The following is a 26,665-nucleotide window of genomic DNA, read 5'->3' on the forward strand; positions in this document are numbered from 1 at the left end:
TGCGCAGTACCTAAATATGACCTGATGCTAGTAACAGCAGATTTTAATGAAAGATAGGGGGGAGTAAATATCTATATGGAGTTTCTGGAAAATATTCACTACACGAAGAAAACAATGAGAATGGAGAGTTACTACGCCAATTCACAGCAAGGAATAATGTGATTATTAAAAGTACCTGCTTCCCACACAAAAGGATCCATCTGGGTAGTTAGAAGTCTGCAGCCAATGGAGTAGTCGATAAGAATGACCATTTTTGTTTCGTGATTGCGCGCCACTACACGTCAGTTGTTGATGTACGGAGCTGCAGAGGACCAAATTGTGGCTCAGACCGCTTTGTGATAAAATCAGTCTGTCGCTAAGAAATGGCAGCAGAACGGGAAAGATGATGAACTGGAATACCGACAAACTGAAAATCCCTGATGAACTAAAAAAATACCAAGTAACACTAAGCATGTGAAAACAATAAAGGTATAATACACCTAAGCACAGCTTATAAGATCATCACAATTATATGAAACGAAAGGGTAGAGAAGTGTGCCGAAGACATAGTACGGGAACAATAGTGTAGCTTTCGACCGGACAAAGGAACAACTGATCAAATATTTGTGATAGGACAAATGATGGAAAAGTTCTATGAGTATAATATACAACTGCATATTCTCCTTATCAACTTCAAACAAGCCTTTGGCAGCATGAACCGGCAAGAACTGTACAGAGTGCTGTAAGAAGTTGGTATATGAGCTAAACTAATGGGACTAATCAGAATGACAATGACAGAGACAAGAGCAAAAGCATAGGTCCTAAGCAGAACAAGTGGAAGCATTGACTTTAATAAAGAAGTGAAGCAAACTGATAGTCTCTCCACTACCCTATTCAATATAGTGCTACACAGTGTAGTAATTAAAGTCAACAAAAGAGGTACCACGTTCATGAAAACTAGCCAGATATGTGCATAACCTGATGGCATTACTATAATAGGAAGAAATATCAATACACTCTAAGAAACATACCGGGCAATGGAAACAGAAGCCTTAAAAATTGGCCTCATAGTAAATGAAAAGAAAACAAAGTATATAGTAATGTCACAATAAGAGGCCAGAAGAACCTCTAAAGACCTAAACAGCAATGGGAAAGGTTCCAAACGACTGTTCTCTTGTAACTTCTTGAGAGCTCTAATAACAAAAGATAACAGTATTGGAAAGGCTATGAAGGAAAGAGTACAAGGAGGAAACAGAGCTTACTTCGCAAATATGAAACTTCTCAGAAATAGCCTTGTTACAAGGAAAACAAAACCGGTAATATATAACTCACTAGTCCGCCCAGTTATCACATACGGGTCGGAGGTATGGACGTTGACACAACATGAGAAAAATGCACTAAGAACCTTTGAGCGGAAAATACTACGCAAAATCTGTGTTCCGGTAAGGGAGGATGAAGACCTGAGAATATGCTACAACGCAGAGTTACAAGTGTTAATACAAGGTAGGGACATAGTAAAATCTGTGAAATCACAGTGAATACGATGGTTAGGACAAGTAGAGAGAATGGCAGGGGATAGAATTCCAAAGAAAATGATGAACGGTGTGATCCATTCAGGTAGGCGAAAAGGGATACCTAGAAGAAGACGGATTGACGATGTAATAGTGGATCTCATCAGTATGGGAGACCAGGGGTGGAAGCGAGCATCAAACAACCGAGAAATGTGGAGGAAGATCTGTGAAGAGACCAAGGCCCACCAAGGGCTGTAGCGCTACCGAGGAAGAACAGGAGGACTGTTTCACAAATTGTGTACTCCTATATACACTCCTGGAAATAGAAAAAAGAACACATTGACACCGGTGTGTCAGACCCACCATACTTGCTGCGGACACTGCGAGAGGGCTGTACAAGCAATGATCACACGCACGGCACAGCGGACACACCAGGAACCGCGGTGTTGGCCGTCGAATGGCGCTAGCTCCGCAGCATTTGTGCACCGCCGCCGTCAGTGTCAGCCAGTTTGCCGTGGCATACGGAGCTCCATCGCAGTCTTTAACACTGGTAGCATGCCGCGACAGCGTGGACGTGAACCGTATATGCAGTTGACGGACTTTGAGCGAGGGCGTATAGTGGGCATGCGGGAGGCCGGATGGACGTACCGCCGAATTGCTCAACACGTGGGGCGTGAGGTCTCCACAGTACATCGATGTTGTCGCCAGTGGTCGGCGGAAGGTGCACGTGCCCGTCGACCTGGGACCGGACCGCAGCGACGCACGGATGCACGCCAAGACCGTAGGATCCTACGCAGTGCCGTAGGGGACCGCACCGCCACTTCCCAGCAAATTTGGGACACTCTTGCTCCTGGGGTATCGGCGAGGACCATTCGCAACCGTCTCCATGAAGCTGGGCTACGGTCCCGCACACCGTTAGGCCGTCTTCCGCTCACGCCGCAACATCGTGCAGCCCGCCTCCAGTGGTGTCGCGACAGGCGTGAATGGAGGGACGAATGGAGACGTGTCGTCTTCAGCGATGAGAGTCGCTTCTGCCTTGGTGCCAATGATGGTCGTATGCGTGTTTGGCGCCGTGCAGGTGAGCGCCACAATCAGGACTGCATACGACCGAGGCACACAGGGCCAACACCCGGCATCATGGTGTGTGGAGCGATCTCCTACACTGGCCGTACACCACTGGTGATCGTCGAGGGGACACTGAATAGTGCACGGTACATCCAAACCGTCATCGAACACATCGTTTTACCATTCCTAGACCGGCAAGGGAACTTGCTGTTCCAACAGGACAATGCACGTCCGCATGCATCCCGTGCCACCCAACGTGCTCTAGAAGGTGTAAGTCAACTACCCTGGCCAGCAAGATCTCCGGATCTGTCCCCCATTGAGCATGTTTGGGACTGGATGAAGCGTCGTCTCACGCGGCCTGCACGTCCATCACGAACGCTGGTCCAACTGAGGCGTCAGGTGGAAATGGCATGGCAAGCCGTTCCACAGGAGTACATCCAGCATCTCTACGATCGTCTCCATGGGAGAACAGCAGCCTGCATTGCTGCGAAAGGTGGATATACACTGTACTAGTGCCGACATTGTGCATGCTCTGTTGCCTGTGTCTATGTGCCTGTGGTTCTGTCAGTGTGATCATGTGATGTATCTGACCCCAGGAATGTGTCAATAAAGTTTCCCCTTCCTGGGACAATGAATTCACGGTGTTCTTATTTCAATTTCCAGGAGTGTATAAAAATTTAAATGAAATTTGCACACAGAGATCCTGTGTGGTGTTGTACATAGACCGCGTTGCTACACCAAAGTTGGCAATGTGAATCGATGCGGCGGACATTAGCTCGCTCAGCACAGCGGCGCCCTCACACCAGAGGTCGGTATAGTGTCGGGCTAGCAAGAGCTCTGCCCCAGTTTGCGACCTCGCCTGGAGGAGTTGACGGGATAGCATGGGACTGACGTCGCAGCCAGATAAAGTCTCCCATGGACGTGTTCATTTGAATGTCAAACACTGTATTGCATGAGAACAGTTCAATAATCTGTGCACCAAGCGGTGCTTCAACAGTCAGTAACAGTTGCACTTATCACGCTGACTCAAAGATCTCTGTCAGAGTTACATAAATATTTTGTTCATTTATGTAATAAAATTGACTGATGTTTCATGTGTTATAGTGTGATGAGGCATTTACCAGAGCAATCAAGGAACTCGCAGTTGTGGCCGAACGGAAGTAATTTCACCTGGTCACAACACCCAGTGTCGCCATCTTCACATGACGGGTGCACTGACTGCTTGGTTCTCTGGACGTGCTTGTAGTTACCTCGTGGCCTAAGTGTGCCTCCTGGTCGCGTTACTCGTGTGGCCTACAGTATTTGTCTGCCTCTCATACACTTGTTTACCTGATTCTAATTTACTACCTGTTGGCCGCTTTTATCAGTGTCGGTCGTCATTCCTTTTCGGCTTTTCGATGTTCTGATGTCATAGAGATTCATAGCGGACGTCCCGATCCGTTGCATTGCCTCCTGCTCTTCTGCAACTTCGTGCAGATATTTGGCCGGGAATCGGGCTGGGACGTGCAACATCCTCTTGCCGCGTTACTTTGCTTCGTCCGAAGCTTCTTATTGAGTCATGTCGGCGCGTAATTATTACTGGACGTATGAAGTGCCTCTGGATATTAAGGCCACTTTCAACGGACAATTCCGAGTTTTGATTAATGAGAGGGTAGAGAGGCACATTTAAGGCATCCCAGATGTGCTCCAAAACGTTCAAGTCTGGGGAGTTTGGTGGCCAGCGGTAGTGTTTAAACTCAGAAGACTGTTCCTAAAGCCACTCTGTAGCAATTATGGACGTGTGGGGTGTCGCATTGTCCTGCTGAAATTCTCGAAGTCCGTCGGAACAGACAGTCGACATGAATGAATGAAGGTGATCAGACAGGATGCTTACGTACGTCTCACCTGTCAGAGTCGTATCTAGACTTATCAGGGATCCCATATCACTTCAACTCCACACGCCCCACACCATTACAGAGCCTCCACCAGGTTGAACAGTCCCCTGCTCACATGCAGGGTCTGTGGATTCCTGAGGTTGTCTCCATACCCGAACACATCCATCCGCTCGATACAATTTGAAACGAGACTCGTCAGACCAGGCAACAAGTGTCCAGTCATCAACAGTCAATTGTCGGTGCCGACTGGCCTTGCTGAGGCGTAAAGCTTTGTGTCGTGCAGTCATCATGGGTACACGAGTGCGTCTTCGGCTCCGAAAGCCCATATCGATGATGTTTCGTTGAATGGTTCGCACGCTGACACTTGATGGCCCGGCATTGAAACCTCCAGCAATTTGCGGATGCGTTGCACTTCTGTAACACTGAATGATTCTCTTCAGACGTCGTTGGTCCCGTTCTTGCAGGATCTGTTTCCCGCCGCAGCAATGTCGGAGATTTCATGTTTTACCGGATTCCTGATATTCACAGTACACTAGTGAAATGGTCGTACGGGAAAATCTCCACTTCCTCGGAGATGCTTGTGCTCCGACTATAACACCATGTTGAAACTCACTTAAATCTTGATACCCTGCCGTTGTAACAGCAGTAAACGATCTAACAAACGCGCCAGACACTTGTTGAACTATATAGGCGTTGCTGACTGCAGCGCCATATTCTGCCCGTTTCCATATCTTTGTATTTGAATACGCATGCGTATACCAGTTTTTTTGGCGCTACGGTGTATAAGCCAGATTCGTCGTCGCAAATTGCTGTGGAGACACACTGTGTTCCCAGGAAGTGAGACGTGTCCACACAGTACAGCACCCGATCCGTGGCAGAATCGTGTGGGAGCCCTGCTTGTAGTCTTCCGGTTGTGGTAGTTGCTTCGTCTGCTGTGACAATGACGGTGCAATTCTGCAGGTAAGACGCCAAGAGAAGCACATAGGAGCCCTGTGTGCCTAGGTCGGGCACCTGTCACCGACTGTACAGACTCTATACACTACTGGCCATTAAAATTGTTACACCAAGAAGAAATGCAGATGATAAACGGGTATTCGTTGGACAAGTATATTATACTAGAACTGACATGTGAATACATTTTCACGCAATTTGGGTGCATAGATCCTGAGAAATCGGTACCCAGAACAACCACCTCTGGCCGTAATAACGGCCTTGATACGCCTGGGCATAGAGTCAAACAGAGCTTGGATGGCATGTACAGGTACAGCTGCCCATGCAGCTTCAACACGATACCACAGTTCATACCACAGTTCATCAAGAGTAGTGACTGGCGTATTGTGACGAGCCAGTTGCTCGGACACCACTGACCAGATGTTTTCAGTTGGCGAGAGATCTGGAGATTGTGCTGGCCAGGGCAGCAGTCGAACATTTTCTGTATCCAGAGAGGGCCGTACAGGACCTGCAACATACGGTCGTGCATTATCCTGCTGAAATGTAGCGTTTCGCAGGGATCGAATGAAGGGTAGAGACACGGGTCGTAACACATCTGAAATGTAACGTCCACTGTTCAAATGGCGCCAATGCGAACAAGAGGTGACCGAGACGTGTAACCAAGGGCACCCCATACTATCACGCTGGGTGATACGCCAGTATAGCGATGACGAATACACGCTTCCAATGTGCGTTCACCACGATGTCGCCAGACACGGATACGACCATCATGATGCTGTAAACAGAGCCTGGATTCATCCGAGAAAATGACGTTTTGCCATTCGTGCACCCAGGTTCGTCGTTGAGTTCACCATCGCAGGCGCTCCTGTCTGTGATGCAGCTTCAAGGGTAACCGCAGCCATGGTCTCCGAGCTGATAGTCCATTCTGCTGGAAACGTCGTCGAACTGTTCGTGCAGATGATTGTTGGCCTGCGAACGTCGTCATCTGTTGACTCAGGGATCGAGACGTGGCTGCACGATTCGTTACAGCCATGTTGATAAGATGCCTGTCATCTCGACTGCTAGTGATACGAGGCCGTTGGGATCCAGCACGGCGTTCCGTATTACCCTCCACAACGCACCGATTCCTTATCCTGCTAACATTCATCGGATCTCGACCAACGCGAGCAACAATGTCGCGATACGATAAACCGCAATGGTGATAGGCTACAATGCGACCTTTATCGAATTCGGAAACGTGATGGTACGCATTTCTCCTCCTTACACGAGGCATCACAACAACGTTTCACCAGGCAACGCCGGTCAACTGCTGTTTGTGTATGAGAAATCGGTTGGAAACGTTCCTCATGTCAGCAAGTTGTAGGTGTCGCCACCGGCGCCAAACTTGTGTGAATGCTCTGAAAAGCTAATCATTTGCATATCACAGCATCTTCTTCCTTTCGGTTAAATTTCGCGTCTGTAGGACGTCATCTTCGTGGTGTAGCAATCTTTGTGGCCAGTAATGTAGAATGCCCCGATGACGTGCAGAAACGTGGCACCGCATGCTTGTCCTTATCGCACGCCTGCTAGTCTGAAGATTAGCGGGGTTTTCACTTGCTAAACCCAAATGGCGAAAAAGTGTCATTAAGAACTAGTGTAGTAGAGTTTTTTCGAACACTGACTTACTGTTTGTTGCAATGTGACACGCATGTAATTGGGAGACTCGGCTTTACACTCTCCACGTTCAGTCACAGGGATGATGGTGCCGCTCTTCCAGGTCTCCGGAAAAGTCCGTGTCAGAATGACTTTGTCGAATTGTGGTCTAAGCGCGTTGCTGGTACTCTCTGTGCAGTTCCTTCAGTGTCCTTCCCTAGATTTAGTGACACCCAGATGCCTCGTCGTGGGGCGGTCCCCGTACTGGCGCGGCCTCGTTCTGCGGCCACCACGCGCACGTGTCGTTCTGAGTCGGCGGTGCCTGCTACTGGGAAGGCGGGAGCCTGTCCCGAGCCGCCTGTGTCGCTGTCCGTGCTGTGGATCTTGAGTCGCACGGCAGTAGTTCTCTGTAACTCGTCTCTCGGCGCCTGTTGTGGCGGCGCAGCTGGCCGAGCAGCGGCGGCTGGCGCGGATCTCCACTGTGGGCTCCGCCCCCACCTGCCGCCTCGCCGCAGCAGCCAGACCGGCCGGTTACTGCTCGTACCCCGAGCGAGTGCCCACTCCCTGTTCTGGCGACGCCTCTCCCTGACGGGCAGTGTTGGGTGACGATGTTCTTACAGATGCTGTCGAAATACACTCATCAGCCAAAACATGTCGATACAAACCCGGCCAGACGATCGCAGCGTCACCTGGCGAGGAATGCCTGCTAGTCAGACACACGCTCGGGCCACGTAGTTTCAGTGGGCGTGCTGTCAGTCTGTGGAATGGGGAAGGCGGCCACCTGTCCTTTTGATCGAGGGCAGATCCTAATGGCCCCGAGGCTCAGGAAGATCTCGCCGAGTCTTCAAGGAAACCAAGGTGAAACCACGTCCACATGTCGCGGGGTTGGGGGACCGTTACTCATTACAAGTGAGGGACGTCGTACGCTGGGGAGACTGGTAATACAGGACGGGCGGCGGAGTGCGGCATAACCGACATCGGAGTTTAATGCTAGACAGAGTGCGAGTGTGTCTGAACACACATTGCTCCTAACCGTGGGCCTCCACAGCCGACGACCCACTGATGAGCCAATCCTAAAACCGTGACATCGGCAACTGGAATTGAAACGGGCACGTGACCATCGGCACTGGACGATGGCGCGGTGGCAGAGCGCTGCACTGTCTGATGAATCCCGGCACCTTCTTCATCTTGCAGGTGGCAGGGTGCGAATCCACCGTCTGCCAGCCGAACAGCTCCGTGACAAGCGACAGTACTTCGCGGAACATTCAGGAGGACATCTGGGGGTCCAGTGGAGCTCAGGCGAGGTACCACTCTAACATTGTGCGTGGTGTCTGTCTGTTCTAAGGCGTGCATCCTTACCACTTTCACGCAACGACGCTCTGAGCGTGTTTTTTAGGGAATTGACTAGTTTGAACCTGGGACCTGTTGCTGGTAAGGAGACGCCAGACCACACATAACATGCAGAGTTCAGAAGAGTTCAGTGAGACTAGCGATGATATAACCAAATACTTAATGATTTCAGCGTCAGCTCCACTGCACTCCCTGTAAAAGAATCTTAATACTAACTAAATTTAGTGGAAGGGGTTCAAGGCTTTCCTATTTTTAGTTAGCTGGTAAAATAACGTCGAAAAAGCAGTTAAGTTTACCACTGGAAATTTTATTCTACTCACAAAGCATTGTTTATAAATTGCACTATTGATAAAAGGAGATGTTTTAATGCAGGATGGTAAAAACCAACTGCGTTCAAGAAAAATGTGACCGAATATTCCCTGAATGGGTTTCCAAGTTCTACAATGGATCGAAGGATGACCTATGCCATATCACATCTATAACCTAGTCTTAAATTAAGTTTCATAAAAGAGAAAACTATCAAAAATGGTCTAGAGTGACCCACAATTATCTTTAATTACTTATTTAACTTGTCGAAAATTACAGTGCCTGATGTGGCTTCTCAATAATTATATAACAGAAAAATCATCGCGTTTCAGATTTTAACTTCAAGTAGCAAATGTGAATGCCGTGAAGTTTAATTGACGATCGACAGTAGCATTACGTAAAAGGGGATATAACCGATGCGACTTCTGCAGTTCTGAGTGAAGCCTTATGCACTCTTATGCGGCATCACGTGCGTTGATTTCCTTGTCGGTGGTCAGTCAGCGTCAGGGGGTGGCGGGCGGCGCAGCTCCATACACCTCGCCGTCTCGGTAGCAACTTCTAACTTCTCTCTTCTTACAATTTACCGAAGTTTGTTTAAGAAAAAGGTACCTGGCTGTGTTTTCAACTGACCAATCAGGGTCTCAATGTTAACCTTAAGCTCCGCCTACAAAAATTCTGTCTATCCAATGAGAAACTTTGTACTTTTCATGGTATTTGCTATGTAACAGAGACACATATAGTCTCACGCTAAAACTTGCAGCTGGTGTGGCCCTTTTAGTGTTATTGTAAGATCCATACTGTTCTTCTGGAGGGCTCTATCTTTTAACATGGGCTGGGGGCTGTTCTTGGCGATCGGCCGGCGATGTGGGTGTCCGTCCCTTATCGTAGGGCCTTCTAGCTTACACGACTCTGCTCTCGGCTTCTGCTCTCGTTTCTCCCCTCGGAACTGCGTCTGTTTCACGGTGGGAAGGTATGACGTGCATTTAGGCTTTCTTGTGTTAGTCTGTGGTATTCCATTTGCTCACTCGTCGATCTATTACTTTGCTTAATTTAATGTCCTGATTTATTCGGAGCTATGTGACATACTGCCGGATTTGCTATCATGTCAGGGTTTTCATGGAAGGTGTTGGATTTGCCTGACACCTTACACCATGACGGCCAAGGAGTACCGCAGACTAGTTGCAGACCACGTACACCTCTCCGCGACTATCACGTTTCACGACGACAGTGGCATTTTGCGGCAAGATAACACGCTATATCACAAGGTGAGGAGTGTGATGCAGTGGACAGAGGAACACGGTGGCGAGTTCCAGTTGATGCGCTGGCTCCCCACTTCGCGAGACGTGCACCCGATTGAATTACCTCTGCGGTCTGGTAGAACATGGCGGCGGGGCTCATCTCCACACTCCCCGGACTTTACGGGAATTAGGTGAGTCGTGTCTGCAGATAGGGTACCAGCTCCCTCCAGCGACTACCGAGGCCTCACTGCTTCCCTGCCGTGACGTGGCGTTGGTGTTATCTGTGACGAAGGTGGACACACCGGCTATTAGCTTGGTGGTCATGATGTTGTGGCTGATCTCTCAATTTGTCTCCTTGGCCTTGAACCGATGAGTGGCGTGAACTGTCTCAGTAACTTGTGGAACACTACGTCCAGGTGATCGGCTGTTAAGACGTTCATAACATCTACCGCTGCAAAGTCCTGAAGGCCCTTGGTGATGGCAATGATCGAGGTATCTGGTGATTCGCGAACTCCGTGCAATATGTTTTGCGTTAAGATTGCGTGCCCTGAATTGAAGCCAGCTTCTTACGTCTTGAGTGTCTAGGAGCCCTTTAGGTGCGCGGTAGGCAGCAAGCAACGTCACGACACCCCGAATGGTTTCCAGCACCACCGCCGCCGTGGGTTTGATAGTCGTCAGCGTCGGTCTCAGTACTTCTTAGTGGCGGGCTGAGAGTCGGCTCTGTCACGTGTCCAGTTGCATGTCGGCCGTTTCGGTGGCAACATAGGTAGCTTCGTTCGCTCGGAATTTAGTCTTCAGGTGAGTTTCGTTTACAAGACAGATGTCGATATGAAGACGACGACGTAGATATTTCATACCACGTCCACTTTTACAAGCATGGTTAGTGACAAGCTTGTTGAGGCTTGGGCTGGCTGTTCAGAACTTCCCATTGCTGCTTGGGTTGTTGTTGTTGTTGTTGTTGGCGCTGTTACGTAGCCTCGAACGATGTCTGATGTTAACAGGTCAGAGCTAATTCTTGTAGCGCGTTCGCCATGAGCGGTCGTTTCTGCATTTCCCGTGTTGCGAGACTTGTTTTGCTGTATTTCTCTGTGTTCTACATGCGGAGCATTCCATTTGTCTAATTAAAAGTGTATGACACTAATTCCATTATTGATAATCAGTTATTGTAATTTTTGCAACATATCTTGACAGTATCAAAGGGTGGCACCCAGTTTCTGCACATCATCTTGGAGACAAATTGCAATGTTAATTATAGAATTATATCTAGATGATTGTTTAACGCATTCCCTTTCACCATCCCAGAGAACTTCGTATTTCTAACCACAGGGATTATGTCTAGATGATTGTTTAATCCATTATACATTGCGAAACTGATTTCTGAAACCATTTCTCTAGTGCAGACATTTCTGGAAGTCAAACTGTAGAGACAAAAATAATGTCTGTTCAACAAATGCAGAAGAGCACTTCCATACTTGATTAAACTAACGAAAACAAGACTCTTACGTGAAATAAAGAGACTGACATTCTTAAACATGCTACGATTTAATACTTACATGTCGTATTGTTTAGTTTCATTCTGTATAGAAAAGAAATTGATGATTGAAGATGTCATTAATGTTACAGCATTTGATTGCTCTAGAGACAGACAAAACTGAAATACATCTTTCTAGCACAAAATCATGGTGGAACTTCGGAAAGACGATCACGGTGTTATGACTTATGGACTTCGAAGTCGTTCATTTCTATAAATATAGAATGTTATCCTCAGTGACAAACAAAACAAGTATGTCATAACGAATCATGGATACGCCTGTGTGTCACATTTGTAATTCTGCAATCGCTGACGTTAATTTTTAATAGGAGAAAGTGAATGGGAAAATCAAATATCTTGACCATGCCACTGAACCGAGAGTCAGCCATACTCTATCTTCTAAAATAGTACAATGAAGGATATGGGAGGTAACTAAACAAAACAATTTGTTCGCCTCGTTTCACTAATTTTGCTATTGCTGTATGACCTACGTTTCGGATTATAAGCACATTTTCTAGTACTAAACTGATCCCAAGAATGAGAAAAAAGAGAAGGTAAAACGCCAACTTTTTAAATATATTAACTGTAAAAGCTATCCCTGCTGACAATTTTGACAAATTACATACGAATTTACAAAATTTTGTAGGACAGCATTTACAAAATTCATTAGTAAATTTACAGTAACTATGACTAAACATTCCGTGGAGTAGAGCTATACAAAAAATGGTTCAAATGGCTCTAAGAACTACGGGACTTAACATCTGAGGTCATCAGTCCACTAGACTTAGAACTAATTAAACCTAACTAATCTAAGGACATCACACACATCCATGCCCGAGGCAGGATTCGAACCTGCGACCGTAGCAGCAGCGTGGTTCCGGACTGAAGCGCCTAGAACAGCTCGGCCACAGCGGCCGGCAGAGCTATACATAGGAATGGATTTTTTGTTATGTAAAGGAACGTACAAAGATTCTTCTTCTTTGTAATAGTTTCAATATTGTCTGACAGGAGTGAATAACTGAATTGAGTTTGTTCATCCAGCAATAAATGTGGTGATACATACATCTGTTTCTTAATTTCTAAAATTTCTAACCGAGAGAACTTTGCACGCTTTCCTTGTATGTTTTGGACTTTTATATATTATGCAAATGTGGCTTTGATTTATACAATGTTTTGGAAAAGGATGGATCTGGCTTCTTTAATCTCGAACGCCCATGTTGCTCTCTGGGTCTGGTGACGTCTGACCTCCCAATCTGTCAAATATATTATAAATGATGTCTGAAACTGCACCTCTAACTGGAATGTGTTGTACCACGAAGAACCAGTCAATGTTCGTCAAAATTTGCGGAAATGTTCTCACACCATTAGTATTCAATGATCAAACTTTCATTCCGTTTGGAAGTGATGTCCACTACCAATATTAGTATGAGGTGTGACCCCCAAAGGCTCGAAAAATCCTGTGTTGAATCATAAAGCCCTCAGATGTCATCTTGAGGGATTTATTGCCACACGTCAAGATCATGCTTTGTGATGTCATGAAGACTGCTGAAGAAAGGCCGATTCAAGGACTATTCTTACGTTTATATCCTTATCCAGTACTTCAGGAACTGTGGGAAGCAATGAATTGTACCAGTAACTAATACGAGGGCTATTCGCAAAGTACATAACGTTTTCGTTTGTGTCCGTTAGGGGCGGGGCTAGCGCGGCCATCTTGGTGTCATGGCATTCCGCCGCTCAGTCGGCATCCTGCCGTGCTAGTGAGAGGTTCGTGCTGTACTCCGTTGAGTTACTGTGACAGTTTGAAATGTCAGCGTTAATTGAAAATTCCGCGCAGTGTGAAGTGCGTGCTGTAATAAGGTTTCTGACTGCAAAAAACTGTACACCGATAGAAAAGCTTGGTTACCACAAGTTTTGTGCAAGATGGATACCAAAAATCTTGACAGAGATTCACAAAAATCAGCGAATGGCTGTAGCGTTAACGTTTTTGGACGCTTACGAGAAAGATGGCGACTCATTACTCGATCGCATCGTTACTGGTGACGAAACATGGGTTAAGCATGTGAACTGCGAGACAAAATTGCAGTCAATGCAGTGGGGGCACACAAATTCCCCCCAAAAACCCAAGAAATGCATGCAGACAATGTCGGCAAGGAAGGTGATGGCGACTGTCTTTTGGGACAGAAAAGGTGTGATTTTTGTGGATTTCCTTGAAAGAGGCACTACAATAAACTCAAAGGTATTGCCAAACTCTGCACAACCTCAGAAAAGCAATACAAAACAAGCGCAGGGGAAAGTTGGGCTCAAAGATCTTGCTGATTCACGACAACGCCCAGGCCCACACGGCAAATGCCATTCGTTAAGTTCTCGAATCTTTTAAGTGGGAGTTGTTTCCTCATCCGCCGTACAGTCCCGACCTGGCACTGAGTGACTTCCACTTATTCCCAGCAATGAAGAAGTGGTTGGCTATGCAGCGTTTTGATGACGACGCACAGCTTCAAGAAGAGGTAACCACGTGGTTGAAGGCGCAGGCGGCCGAATTTTACGACGAAGGAAATTCCAAGCTCGTCCATCGCTACGATAAGTGTCTTAATTTAAATGGCAACTATGTAGAAAAGTAGTATTTAGGTGTGGCTTTCATCTGTATATAAGAAAAAAAATTTCCAATACTTTATTTATTTTTAATTCCAAAATGTAATGTACTTTGTGGATAGCCCTCATAGTAATTTGCTTTACTGTATGAACTGTAATGGGACCTACGAAATACAGGGTGTTTCAAAAGTGATGGTCAATATTCAAAAGTATGACAGGAATGATCATTCCAAACAAAAAAAACTCAAATAAACATGGGCTCTAAAACTCTCATCTTAAGAGCTATGAGCAATTTTTGATCTTCGATAGTGTGAGAAAAATCTCTTCTACTGAAAGCTCTTTGCTTTCCGTATTTTGGGAAGTGGTAGTATGGACCAAAATAAGAAAAAAATATCCAGTAAACATGTGTTCTGAAATGTGTACTTTAAAAGTTATGAGAACTTGTTCACTAGAAGAGTTGTGTTTCAGAGTAGCAAAGATAAACAAGTGTTCGCAGCTCTTGAAGCATGCGTTTCAGAGCACACGTTGCTTGACGTGTTTGCTTGGAATGATCGTACCTGTCATACTCCTGAATATTAACCACGACATGTGGAGATATATTGTGTCACTGTCTGAGCTTCGGATCCCTACCGCATCGCAATAATAAGAAACTGATGTGCATAGAGGAGTTCATACAGGGTGTTACAAAAAGGTACGGCCAAACTTTCAGGAAACATTCCTCACACACAAATAAAGAAAAGATGTTATGTGGACATGTGTCCGGAAACGCTTAATTTCCATGTTAGAGCTCATTTTAGTTTCGTCAGTATGTACTGTACTTCCTCGATTCACCGCCAGTTGGCCCAATTGAAGGAAGGTAACGTTGACTTCGGTGCTTGTTTTGACATGCGACTCATTGCTCTACAGTACTAGCATCAAGCACATCAGTACGTAGCATCAACAGGTTAGTGTTCATCACGAACGTGGTTTTGCAGTCAGTGCAATGTTTACAAATACGGAGTTGGCAGATGCCCATTTGATGTATGGATTAGCACAGGGTAATAGCCGTGGCGCGGTACGTTTGTATCGAGACAGATTTCCAGAACGAAGGTGTCCCGACAGGAAGACGTTCTAAGCAATTGATCGGCGTCTTAGGGAGCACGGAACATTCCAGCCTATGACTCGCGACTGGGCAAGACCTAGAACGGCGAGGACACCTGCAGTGGACGAGGCAATTCTTCGTGCAGTTGACGATAACCCTAATGTCAGCGTCAGAGAAGTTGCTGCTTTACAAGGTAACGTTGACCACGTCACTGAATGGAGAGTGCTACGGGAGAACCAGTTGTTTCCGTACCATGTACAGCGTGTGCAGGCACTATCAGCAGCTGATTGGCCTCCACGGGTACACTTCTGCGAATGGTTCATCCAACAATGTGTCAATCCTCATTTCAGTGCAAATGTTCTCTTTACGGATGAGGCTTCATTCCAACGTGATCAAATTGTAAATTTTCACAATCAACATGTGTGGGCTGACGAGAATCCGCATGCAATTGTGCAATCACGTCATCAACACAGATTTTCTGTGAACGTTTGGGCAGGCATTGTTGGTGATGTCTTGATTGGGCCCCATGTTCTTCCACCTACGCTCAATGGAGCACGTTATCATGATTTCATACGGGATACTCTACCTGTGCTGCTAGAACATGTGCCTTTACAAGTACGACACAACATGTGGTTCATGCACGATGGAGCTCCTGCACATTTCAATCGAAGTGTTCGTACGCTTCTCAACAACAGATTCGGTGACCGATGGATTGGTAGAGGCGGACCAATTCCATGGCCTCCACGCTCTCCTGACCTAAACCCTCTTGACTTTCATTTATGGGGGCATTTGAAAGCTCTTGTCTACGCAACCCCGGTACCAAATGTAGAGACTCTTTGTGCTCGTATTGTGGACGGCTGTGATACAATACGCCATTCTCCAGGGCTGCATCAGGACATCAGGGATTCCATGCGACGGAGGGTGGATGCATGTATCCTCGCTAACGGAGGACATTTTGAACATTTACTGTAACAAAGTGTTTGAAGTCACGCTGGTACGTTCTTTTGGTGTGTGTTTCCATTCCATGATTAATGTGATTTGAAGAGAAGTAATAAAATGAGCTGTAACATGGAAAGTAAGCATTTCTGGACACATGTCCACATAACATATTTTCTTTCTTTGTGTGTGAGGAATGTTTCCTGAAAGTTTGGCCGTACCTTTTTGTAACACCCTGTATACACTGAAGCGCCAAAGAAACTGGTGTAGGCATGGGTATTCAAATACAGACAGAATGCGCTGGGGTCGGCAACGCCTATGTGAGACACCAAGAGCCTGGCGCAGTTGTCAGATCCGTTACAGCAACTGCAACGGCAGGTTATCAAGATGTAAGTGGGGTTGAAGATTGTGTTGTAGGCTGCGCACGAGAGGTGGGACACAGCATCTCCGAGGTAGCGATGAAATGGGCATTTTCCCATACGACCATTTCACGAGTGTTCCATGGATATCAGGAATCCGGTAAAACATCAAATCTCGTACATCGCAGCGGTTGGAAAAAGATCCTGCAGGAACGGGACCAACGACATCTGAAGAGAATCGTTCAACGTGACAGAAGTGCAACCCAGCGCAGATTGCTGCAGATTTCAATGTTGGGCCATCGACGAATGTCAGCGTGTCAACCATTCGACGAAACATCATCGATATGGGCTTTAGGAGCCGAAGGCCCACTCGTGTATCCTTGATGACTGCACGACAGAAAGCTATATACCTCGCCAGGGCCCGTCAAAACCGACATTGGGCTGTTAATGACTGGCAACATCTTGCTTGGTCTGACGAGCCTCATTTCAAATTGTATCGAGCGGATTGACGTGTACGGGTATGGAGACAGCCTCATGAATCCACGTACCCTGCATGTCATCAGGGGACTGTTCAAGCTGATGAAAGCTCTGTAATGGTGTGGGGCGTGTGCAGTTGGAGTGGTATGGGACCGCTTATAGGTCTAGGCATAACTCTGGCAGGTGACACTTACGTAAGCATCCTGTCTGATCACCTGCATCCATTCATGTCCATTGTGCATTCCGACTGACTTGGGCGATTCCAGCAGGACAGTGCGACACCCGACACGTCCAGAATAGCTAAATAGTGGCTCGAGGAACACTCTTCTGACTTTAAACACTTCCGCTGGTCACCAATCTCCCCAGACATGAACATTATTGAGTATATCTGGGATGCATTGCGACCTGCTGTTCAGAAGAGACCTAACGGGTTTATGGACAGTCCAGCAGGATTCACGGTGTCAGTTCCCTCCAGCACTACTTCAGACATTAGTCGAGTCCATGCCACATCGTGTTGCGGCCTTTCTGTGTGCCCGCGTGGGCCCTAAACGAGATTAGGCAGGTGTACCAATTTCTTTGGTTCTTCATCGTATGTTATCAGTATCACCCAAAATTAAAAAAACCCACATTACTAATTTTCTTGATGAGAATACATCATCGCGGTATACATTATTTTGACCTTAGCGCTGATACAAAGTCCGTGCATTCATTTGCAGTTGTAGACGCAGAACGAGAACTTCTTTACTGCAAGGACGCAGAAGATTTGCGGCTACTCGTGCACATGAACCACTGAGACCGGTATGCCGATATCCGGTTAACACTTGGTTTATTCTCAGAGTCAGAGAGCCAGTAACGTGACGAGCGCTCACGGACTGGGGCCCCACGCCCGGCCTGGCCCCCGCCGCTGGGCAGCGCCCTGTGTGGCGGCAGGCGGCCGCTCCTCCAGGCCAGTCGCCTCCCGAGGCTCGGCGCACTCCGGTCCAGTCCCAGGCTGGAGAGGGCATCGAACCCCGGCCCTTCCGCACCAAAGGCAGTGACGTCAGCCGTTCACCTACGGACACGGCCAGCACTAATGTCACCTGCCGGTAGAAAAGAATGCTAAACAGCATCGAAAAAGAAATGTCTTGTGCTACGCTATATCATTTATAGGTACATGGAGGCCAGAGACCTAAACCTCGGTATAGGTAAACGCTTCATTAACATTTACTTAGTCATTAAAATGTGGAAGCTTCTTTATTACATTGTTAGTACCTCATCTTTTCCCATCTTCCGTCTTACAATGAGACATTTCTTCCTTTTACATTTCTTTGTGCCATTTAAGGAGATGTCTGTGTATTTTTACGGGTATTTGTTTTTTTTCAGACACTTCATAGAACGAGTGGTTTCCACGGCTATTACATTGACGCGAGCAGACGTTTTGGGGAAATCTACGACGGAAATTCTACTGAAGGAAATGTAATTACTCGTATCCGCCCCGATACGACAGAAACTGTTCTCAGAAGCTCTGGTCCATATGTGCTCATCAAAAGCCTTGAGGAATGGGCTCGCCATCCGCACCTCAAACAACGTGTTTCTTATGTGACAGGTATGTCGACTACCGCATCAATGCGATTGCAGAACGCTTTGGTATAATACCTTCACACTGAAAAATTCACTCACTTTCAGTCTGCATTTTTGCAAAGCTTAATGAGGAATCTGAATGTATTTAGTGTTAATAATCAAATGTAGGCATATATCTTTTAATGAGAGAAAGTAATCTACTAGTTAAATAAATTAAAAAAATGGAATTATGTCTTCATGGTATGGTATGTTTTTATAAATTACACGGGATGAATTTCTGTTCTAATCGTAAGTTTTCTACCTATCTGTCTTACTGAATGTTATAAAAAACACATTGTAATATAGAGTTCAGCATTCTTTCACAATAACTGAAGGAACGTCTTTAGCTGAAGCCAAGAGACACCACTTACAAGAAAGGAAACGTAAGTCGCAGCTATAAAGTTACAACAACAGTGGAAAAATACTTGCGCACATTGCTGTAGATAATACGCTTCATCAATCAGGATCAAATACTATTCCAGCAGTAGTAATACAGGACAACTAGAACTACCCAAATGTAACAGATATAGCTATGCCAATGTGTCGTAGATTCATTTCTTTTCATGTCTAGGAAAAAAAAAATTGTTGCGAATATCCTGTCCATCTTGTCCATTTCGTTTAGTTATTTTATCTTCTCAAAATTTAGGTTGCTGCCCTTACGAAAATGCTACTGAATCTGTTCAGTTGTTGCTCTTGATTGTATGTAAGTGACAAGTGTGATGACACAACTCACTGGCCTGAATTACATTTCGGCACTGCTTTGACACAAAGTTGGCGGCCGGTCTGCGTCATGGCAGGCACGGTACACAGGAGCGACACACTTCCCAGCTGCCGTGCCGCTCCCCTTCAAACACAACGCTGTACTGTTCTCAGATTTGATGTACAGGTTTTGCTGCAAGTGACAGATAGTTGCCCACTGATCGTGGTAGATGACAATATTTCCAACTACAGCTTTCTATCACTCAACTTCAAAAACTATGCTGTATGTTTTACATAATCATTTTGGTTATCCTGTACAGTACACATGTACATCCAAGTACCTTAAATTGTGCTACACATGCGCACGTATACAATAATTTTCTTGTGTAATAGTTAACTAACACAAAATCTTAGTAAATGAGATCTGCATGAATATTCGTGTTATGCTATACTTTTTGTTGTAGTGATCTTGAGTCCAGAGACTGGTTTGATGCAGCTCTCCATGTTACCCTATCCTGTGCAAGCTTCTTCATCTCCCAGTACCTACAGCAACCTACATCCTTCTGTATCTGCTTAGTGTATTCATCTCTGGATCTCCCTCTACGATTTTTACCCTCCACGCTGCCCTCCAATACTAAATTGGTGATCCCTTGATGCCTCAGAACATGTCCTACCAAACGATCCCTTCTTCTTGTCAAGTTGTGCCAGAAACTCCTCTTCTCCCCAATTCTATTCAATACCTCCTCCTTAGTTATGTGATCTACCCATCTATTCTTTCGCATTCTTCTGCAGTACGACATTTCGAAAGCTTCTATTCTCTTCTTGTCCAAATTATTTATCGTCCACGTTTCACTTCCATACATGGGTACACTCCATACAAATACTTTCAGGAACGACTTCCTGACACTTAAATCTATACTCGATGTTAATAAATTTCTCTTCTTCAGAAACGCTTTCCTTGCCATTGCCAGTCTACATTTTATATCCTCTCTACTTCGATCATCATCAGTTATTTGGTCCCCAAATAGCAGAACTTATTTACTGCTTTAAGCGTCAAAATTTTAAACATGGCTGAAGCAGCAACTGTTGAAAATCTTCACGGTAAATGATAACAGCCAAACAGTTGCAAGATAAAGGTTTATTGACCACAGTTTCGGTATATCTAAATATACCTTCATCAGAAGCAAAAGTACACCTGAACTGGAAGACACCTTCATTAGCAAAAACTTATCAACATAACTGAGATAGAAGGGGAGAAAATGCTTGTAGCTTTAAGTACCCATGAAAATTACCAAAGTATTACAACTACTTTCAGAAACGACTTCCTAACACTTAAATCTATACTCGATGTTAACAAATTTCTCTTCTTCAGAGACGCTTTCCTTGCCATTGCCAGTCTGCATTTTATATCCTCTCTACTTCGACCAACATCAGTTATTTTCCTCCCCAAATAGCAAAACTCCTTTACTACTTTAAGTGTCTCATTATTAGCTTCTAGTCAGCCAGACTATATCACGTTAGAGCAAGAAGGGGTTTGAAACTATGCAAAAAAATTTTGTTTCTAAGCTGCACCTGTTTGTTGAGAATAAATCCATCTTTTTGAGATAGATGTTTAAAAATTTCTAATTCCTCGAACAGGTCCAGTTGGTAACCCTTACTCTCTTCGTGTAGCAATTCTACGTCATCCAGTTTACGTGGCGTATGTTGTAAGAGCAATAGATGTTCAGCAAACGTGAAACTGTACACATTTTCCCCATTTTTACCTAGCATGTGTTCTATATGTCTTACTTTAATGGGTCTACCTGTCTGTCCAACGTATTGGGGCAGTCGTTACAAGTAATTTTGTAAACTCCGGATTTAATCCCAAGTTCTTCCCGCGCCCCAATAATATGAATCACTCTTTGTTTTAAGCTATTTTTTACGGAAAAGGCAACTCTCTAACCTTATTGCTTCAGTAGAGATCTTCTTATCTTGTATGATACGTTCCCCAAAAGGGAATAGAAATAAAGTTATTACGCTCACTCTTTATCGCCCTGTTATCTCCTAAGGCTGAAAATTTTACAGCTGTTTTTTCCTAACAGTTTGGTCATTTAACATAGGGTCATATCCATTGTTAATCGCTACGGATTTTACTAAAGATATTTCTTTTTCTAAAGAATTCTTTTCTAAAGGTGGGTCCACGGCACGATGAACTGCAGAGTGAGAGAAGGCAATCTTGTGAGACTGTGGATGACAAGAAACTGCTGGGATGATAATATCAGAAGAAGTATTTTTACGAAACATTCAGGTGTTTTAAATGGTTCTGATATGTTTTAGTTATTAAGACAGGGGGTCTGAATTAGCACAGCCTTTCAAATTTTGATGCGCGTGAGTATGTATCCCGGGTTTTAATGAGCGCGAGTTTCTCGCTCATACCACGAGTGGCCTCTCTCGGTGAAACTGTCTGCCTAGTGCTTCCACACCCTCTTCACGCCAGTTCACAGGCTAATTAGTGATAGTATGCCGCGTTCGCATCGACCATCTCTTCATAATTACGCTGTACAGATGGAAGTGATATTTTAATTTTAACTACTGGTGCCACCTTTGGCACGGTTGTTTTATGCATCTCCACTGTAAGATGTGATTTTAGTAAGTGACTAAAAGTTTTTGTGTTGTAATACTTTGCTAATTTTCATGGGTACTTAAAGCTATAAGCATTTTTTTTCCTTCTATCTCAGTTATGTTGATAAGTTTTTTGCTAATGACGGTGTCTTCCTGCTCAGGTGTATTTTTGGTTCCCATGAAGGTATATTCAGATATACCGAGGCCGTGCTCAAGGATTTCAATAAATCTTTATCTTATAACTATTTGGCTGTTATCTTTTACCGTGAAGTACTTTGAGTGTCTCATTTTCTAATCTAATTCCCTCAGCATCACCCGATTTCATTTGACTACATTCCATTGTTCTCGTTTTGCTTTTGTTGATGTTCATCTTACATCCTCCTTTCAGGACACTGTACCTTCCGTTCAACAGCTCTTCCAAGTTCTTTGCCGTCTCTGACAGAATTTTGTGTGAATGTGTGAATGTGTGTGTGTGTGTGTGTGTGTGTGTGTGTGTGTGTGTGTGTGTGTGTGTGTGTTGGGGCGCTCAACGTCGAGGTCATCAGCGCCCTGACACACATTGAAGGAATCAAATGTGGACAAATTTAGTAAAATGGAAGCATATACGCAAAGAAAACGGGAAAAGATGAGGAACGCTGTACAAGAAAATAAAACGTGAGAATACGAGAAAGGAGCGTCAAGAATGCCACAGAAAATTGTCACTCGCTGGCCACTTACGCAAAATATGGGCGAATCAGTTACCTTGTGAACAGATTTAAGACAGTCTCTCTAAAGTTTTGGTAGAAACATTGGACAAGTCACAAAACTTTAAAACTTTAACCACATTCATTTGAGTATTTCCTAAAAGAGATGGCAGATCCACCGGCAAGTCAGCCGCGGTCCGCTGGTCAGAAAATAAGATGCAATCGAATAAAACGTGGCGCACAGTGACCTGGACGCCCCAAGTACCACACATTGGAGGGTCCTCTCGCCGGAGCGGGAATCCAAGCGTCATAGGACTGTGGCCTATCCGAAGCCGAGTGAGGAGAACCTCGTCCCGTCTACGTGGCTGGAAGGAAGTACACCACACACGCGTTGTGGGCTGGACTAAACGGAGGTTATTGTCAATCATTTCCAGCTACTCATCCTCCCACCGATGTATGACTCATGATTTCAACAGAGAGGTGAGTGCGTGCAGGGGGATGACACACTGAAATACTGACGGATCGAGGCACGCCTCCCTGGCTGCGAGATCTGCTCTTTCGTTCCCAGCAGTGCCGTTGTGCCCTGGAACCTAGCAGGAAGTCACCTCCTTCCCCAGTCATTGTAGTTGGAGGAGGGCATCCTGGATGGTCTGGACTGTTTAATCTGCTGGATACAAACGTTGCAATGAGTGAAGGGCGCTTTGTGAATCAGAACAGACAAGAAATTAAGGCGGGGAAGAGCGTTTCATCTGCTCCAGTGCCTTCAAGATCGCCGACAATTCTGCATCAAAGACAGTAAACGCTTGAGGCAGTCGGACCTTGAGGACAAGTTGCGGAAAAATAGCAGGGCAACCAACGGAATCCCCCTGTTTCGACCCATCCGTAAAAACAGATATAGACGTGGTGCTCAGATAAAATGGCAGAAAATGTTGCATTAAAAACAGAAGCAGGAGTGCAATCTCTCTTGTACCGCACCAAATCTAAAACCACTCTGGGCCTCTCCAGCAACGAGGTTTGCTGGCGGTTAAAACCCTGGATTTGGGGCTGTACGGGCTCCACAGTGAGGGACTCCATCACACGTTGCACACGGATCCCAAACGGTATCGTGGCTCAGAGATAGTAGGAGAAAAGACGATCTAGAGGCTGATGAGCAACAGTATGGGAAGTGGGTGAAGTTGAAGCTACAAGGAGCTGCCGTCGGATGGTAAGTGGCGGTTCCCCGGCCTCAGCACAGAGGCTGGGTATGGGACTGGTCCGATAAGCACCCGTGGCCAGTCGAATCCCCGCATGGTGGACAGCATCAAGGATCCGAAAAGAAGAGGGCCTCGCTGACCCATACACCGTGCACCCGTAGTCCAGCCGCGAGCGCACAAAAGCCCGACAAAACTGGAGGAGACGCGCCCTGTCCGCTCCCCAAGACCTGTGGGTGAGGCACTTGAGGATTTTCAGTGCCTTCAGGGTTCTGGCTTTCAAATCTCGCAGGAGTGGCAACCATGACAATCCGGTGTACTCAATGAGGCCCAGAAACCGCACTGTGTCTCTAAAATGTAGGATAGTGTCCCATATATGCATGACAGGCAAATTAAAAGGATGACGGGAATGATTAAAATGAACACACACACTTATTGGCATAAAACTGAAAACCTGTCTTTGCAGCCCACTCCTCTAACCACCGCCCTGTAAGTTGCAACTGACGGCTCACCATTGCAACACTGGAGGAGGAACAGAAAACAGCAAAGTCATCCACAAATAAGGGGACTGTACTGGACTCCTTACTGTAGATGTTATATTGTTGATGGCTATGGCAAAGAGGGTAACACTTAAAACACTGCCCTGGGGCACACCATTCTCCACCTCATATCGATCAGACAGTGTGTTTGCCAACTAGGGTCTGAAAAAACCGCCGAGAGAGGAAAGACCGAATAAAAATGGGGAGGTGGCCGCAGTTGTGCAAGAATGCAGTGTCTCCAAGTAGTATCACATACCTTACTGATATCAAAGAAGATACCGATATAGTGATGCTGATGGAGGAAAGCCTGCTGAATAACCGCTTCTAGGAGGGTCAGATTGTCGACTGTGGACCGAAATTTTCGGAATCCACACTGAGAGCGGCTAAGGAGTTGCCTGGTGTGTAAAACCCAGAGCAGACGACAGTTAACCATCTGTTCCAGGGTTTTTACTAGGCATCTCGTCAAGACGATACTCTGATAACTACTGGGTCATGTGCGGTCCTTTCCTGGTTTGAGAAGGGGGATTAGAACTGCCTCCCTCCAAGAGTTGGGGAAGACACCTGTCTGCCATATAGATTAAAACATTCGAGGAGGATTTCCTTTGACGCCGTTGCCAGATGTCGAAGCATGCTGTACCAGATGTGATTGTGACCGGGTGCAGTGTCAGAAGTCCCAGTCAGTGCCTATTCAAGCACCCACATGGAGAATGGAGAGTTGTAGGCGTCATAACTGTTCGATATAAAGTACGACTTTTCCCTCTTGACAGTCGCACGGTAGCGACGAAACGCTGGATAATAGCTTGCATTGGCAGTAGCTTGTGCAAAATGCTCGGCCAGCGTCTGAACAATGCATCTACGCGTTGTTTGGAGGCACCCCTGGTTCGACACTGTAGCTATCAGTAAACGGCTGTGTTTACCGTAAATCCTCTGGATGGCTTACCATACTTTTGAGGAACAAGTAGAGCGATTGATGGAATTCAGGAACTCAGGCTATGATAGCTTTTTGCTGTTTAATGACACGGCGAGCCTTGGCTCTCGCGATTCGAAAGTTCGAGAGATTGTCCACTGTCGGGTGGCGTTTAAACTATCGAAGAGCTGCACGCGTGTCCCGCATGGCTAAATGGTACTATTCTGTCCACCAAGGGACAGGTCGCCTCTGAAGAGGGCCGAAAGACGTTGGTATGGATAGATTAGCAGCGTGATGGATCACATGTGTGATGTGATCCACCCATTCCTGGGCGCTGTTACTGTGTTCAGACACAACCAACTGGCCGAACAGCATTCAGTTAGCCCTGCCACTCATCCGCGTTGGTGGCTTCTGTTCCAGCAACACACCATCGAGTAGCTGAAGGCGGATCAGGAAGTGGTCGCTAAAATGAAGATCGTCAATGACCTCCCAGTGAACAGAGTTGGCGAGGGCAGGAGAGCAGAGAAAGAGGTCGACGGCTGAGAATGACCCAGTAGCAGCAGAGAAACGGGACGGAGTACCAGCATTTAGGAGGCACAGCTCTCGAGATGTCAGGAGGTTCTCCAAAACTCGACCTCGATGCAAAGGAGACGTTGAGCCCCGCAGGACATGGTGCGCATTGAAGTCTCCCAGGAGGAGATATGTTTGGGAGAGTTGCGTCATAAGATCTGTGAGAGTGTCAGAGTCTACTGCGGCCAGAGGAGGTAAATAAAGAGAACAAATTGTAAGCTTCTGAAGTACAGAAATTCCAACTGCAACAGCTTGCAGGTCGGTATCCAGGGAAGAGCAGAGGAGTGGTGCTGATTATTGACAAACACAGCGACCCCTCCATTGGCTCTTTCCCCAGTCAGGTCGTACCTGCGACGTAGGGTATAGCCCCGCAGTGCAGGGGCATCAGATGCTTTGATATGTGTTTCCCGCAAACACAAGCACAGAGGGCGTTACTGCTCTAGAAACGCTTTCCTTGCCATTGCCGGTCTACATTTTATATCCTCTCTACTTCGACCATCATCAGTTATTTTGCTCATTAAATAGCAAAACCCATTTACTACTTTAAGTGTCTCATTTTCTAATCGAATTCCCTCAGCATCACCCGATTTAATTCGACTACATGGCATCATCCTTGTTTTGCTTTTGTTGATGTTCATTTTATATCCTTCTTTCAAGACACTGCCCATTCCTTTCAACTGCTCTTCCAGGTCCCTTGCTGTCTCTGAGAGAATTACAATGTCATCGGCAAAACTTAAAGTTGTTATTTCTTCTCAATGGCTTTTAATTCCTACTCCGAATATTTCTTCTGTTTCCTTTATTGCTTGTTCAATGTACAGATTGAATAACATCGGGGAGAGGCTACAAACCTGTCTCACTCCCTTCCCAACCACTGCTTCCCTTTCATGTCCCACGACTCTTCTAACTGCCATCTGGTTTCTGTACAAATTGTAAGTAGCTTTTTGCTCCCTGTATTTGACCCCTGCCACCATCACAATTTGAAAGAGAGTATTCCAGTC

The 26,665-nt window shown here is 45.9% G+C and overlaps 1 protein-coding gene across 1 annotated transcript in view; it reads left to right on the plus strand.

Annotated features, from left to right (window-relative positions):
- The window catches only part of LOC126416585 (uncharacterized), a 418,464-nt gene that overhangs the window by 197,827 nt on the left and 193,972 nt on the right, over positions 1-26,665 (plus strand). The window contains exon 7 of the mRNA XM_050084337.1: positions 18,242-18,464. Coding sequence (XP_049940294.1) covers positions 18,242-18,464 — 223 coding nt within the window. The remainder of the gene's footprint in view (positions 1-18,241; positions 18,465-26,665) is intronic.

This window comes from Schistocerca serialis, chromosome 8, assembly GCF_023864345.2.
Source record: "Schistocerca serialis cubense isolate TAMUIC-IGC-003099 chromosome 8, iqSchSeri2.2, whole genome shotgun sequence".
In the NCBI taxonomy this organism is placed as follows: domain Eukaryota; kingdom Metazoa; phylum Arthropoda; class Insecta; order Orthoptera; family Acrididae; genus Schistocerca; species Schistocerca serialis.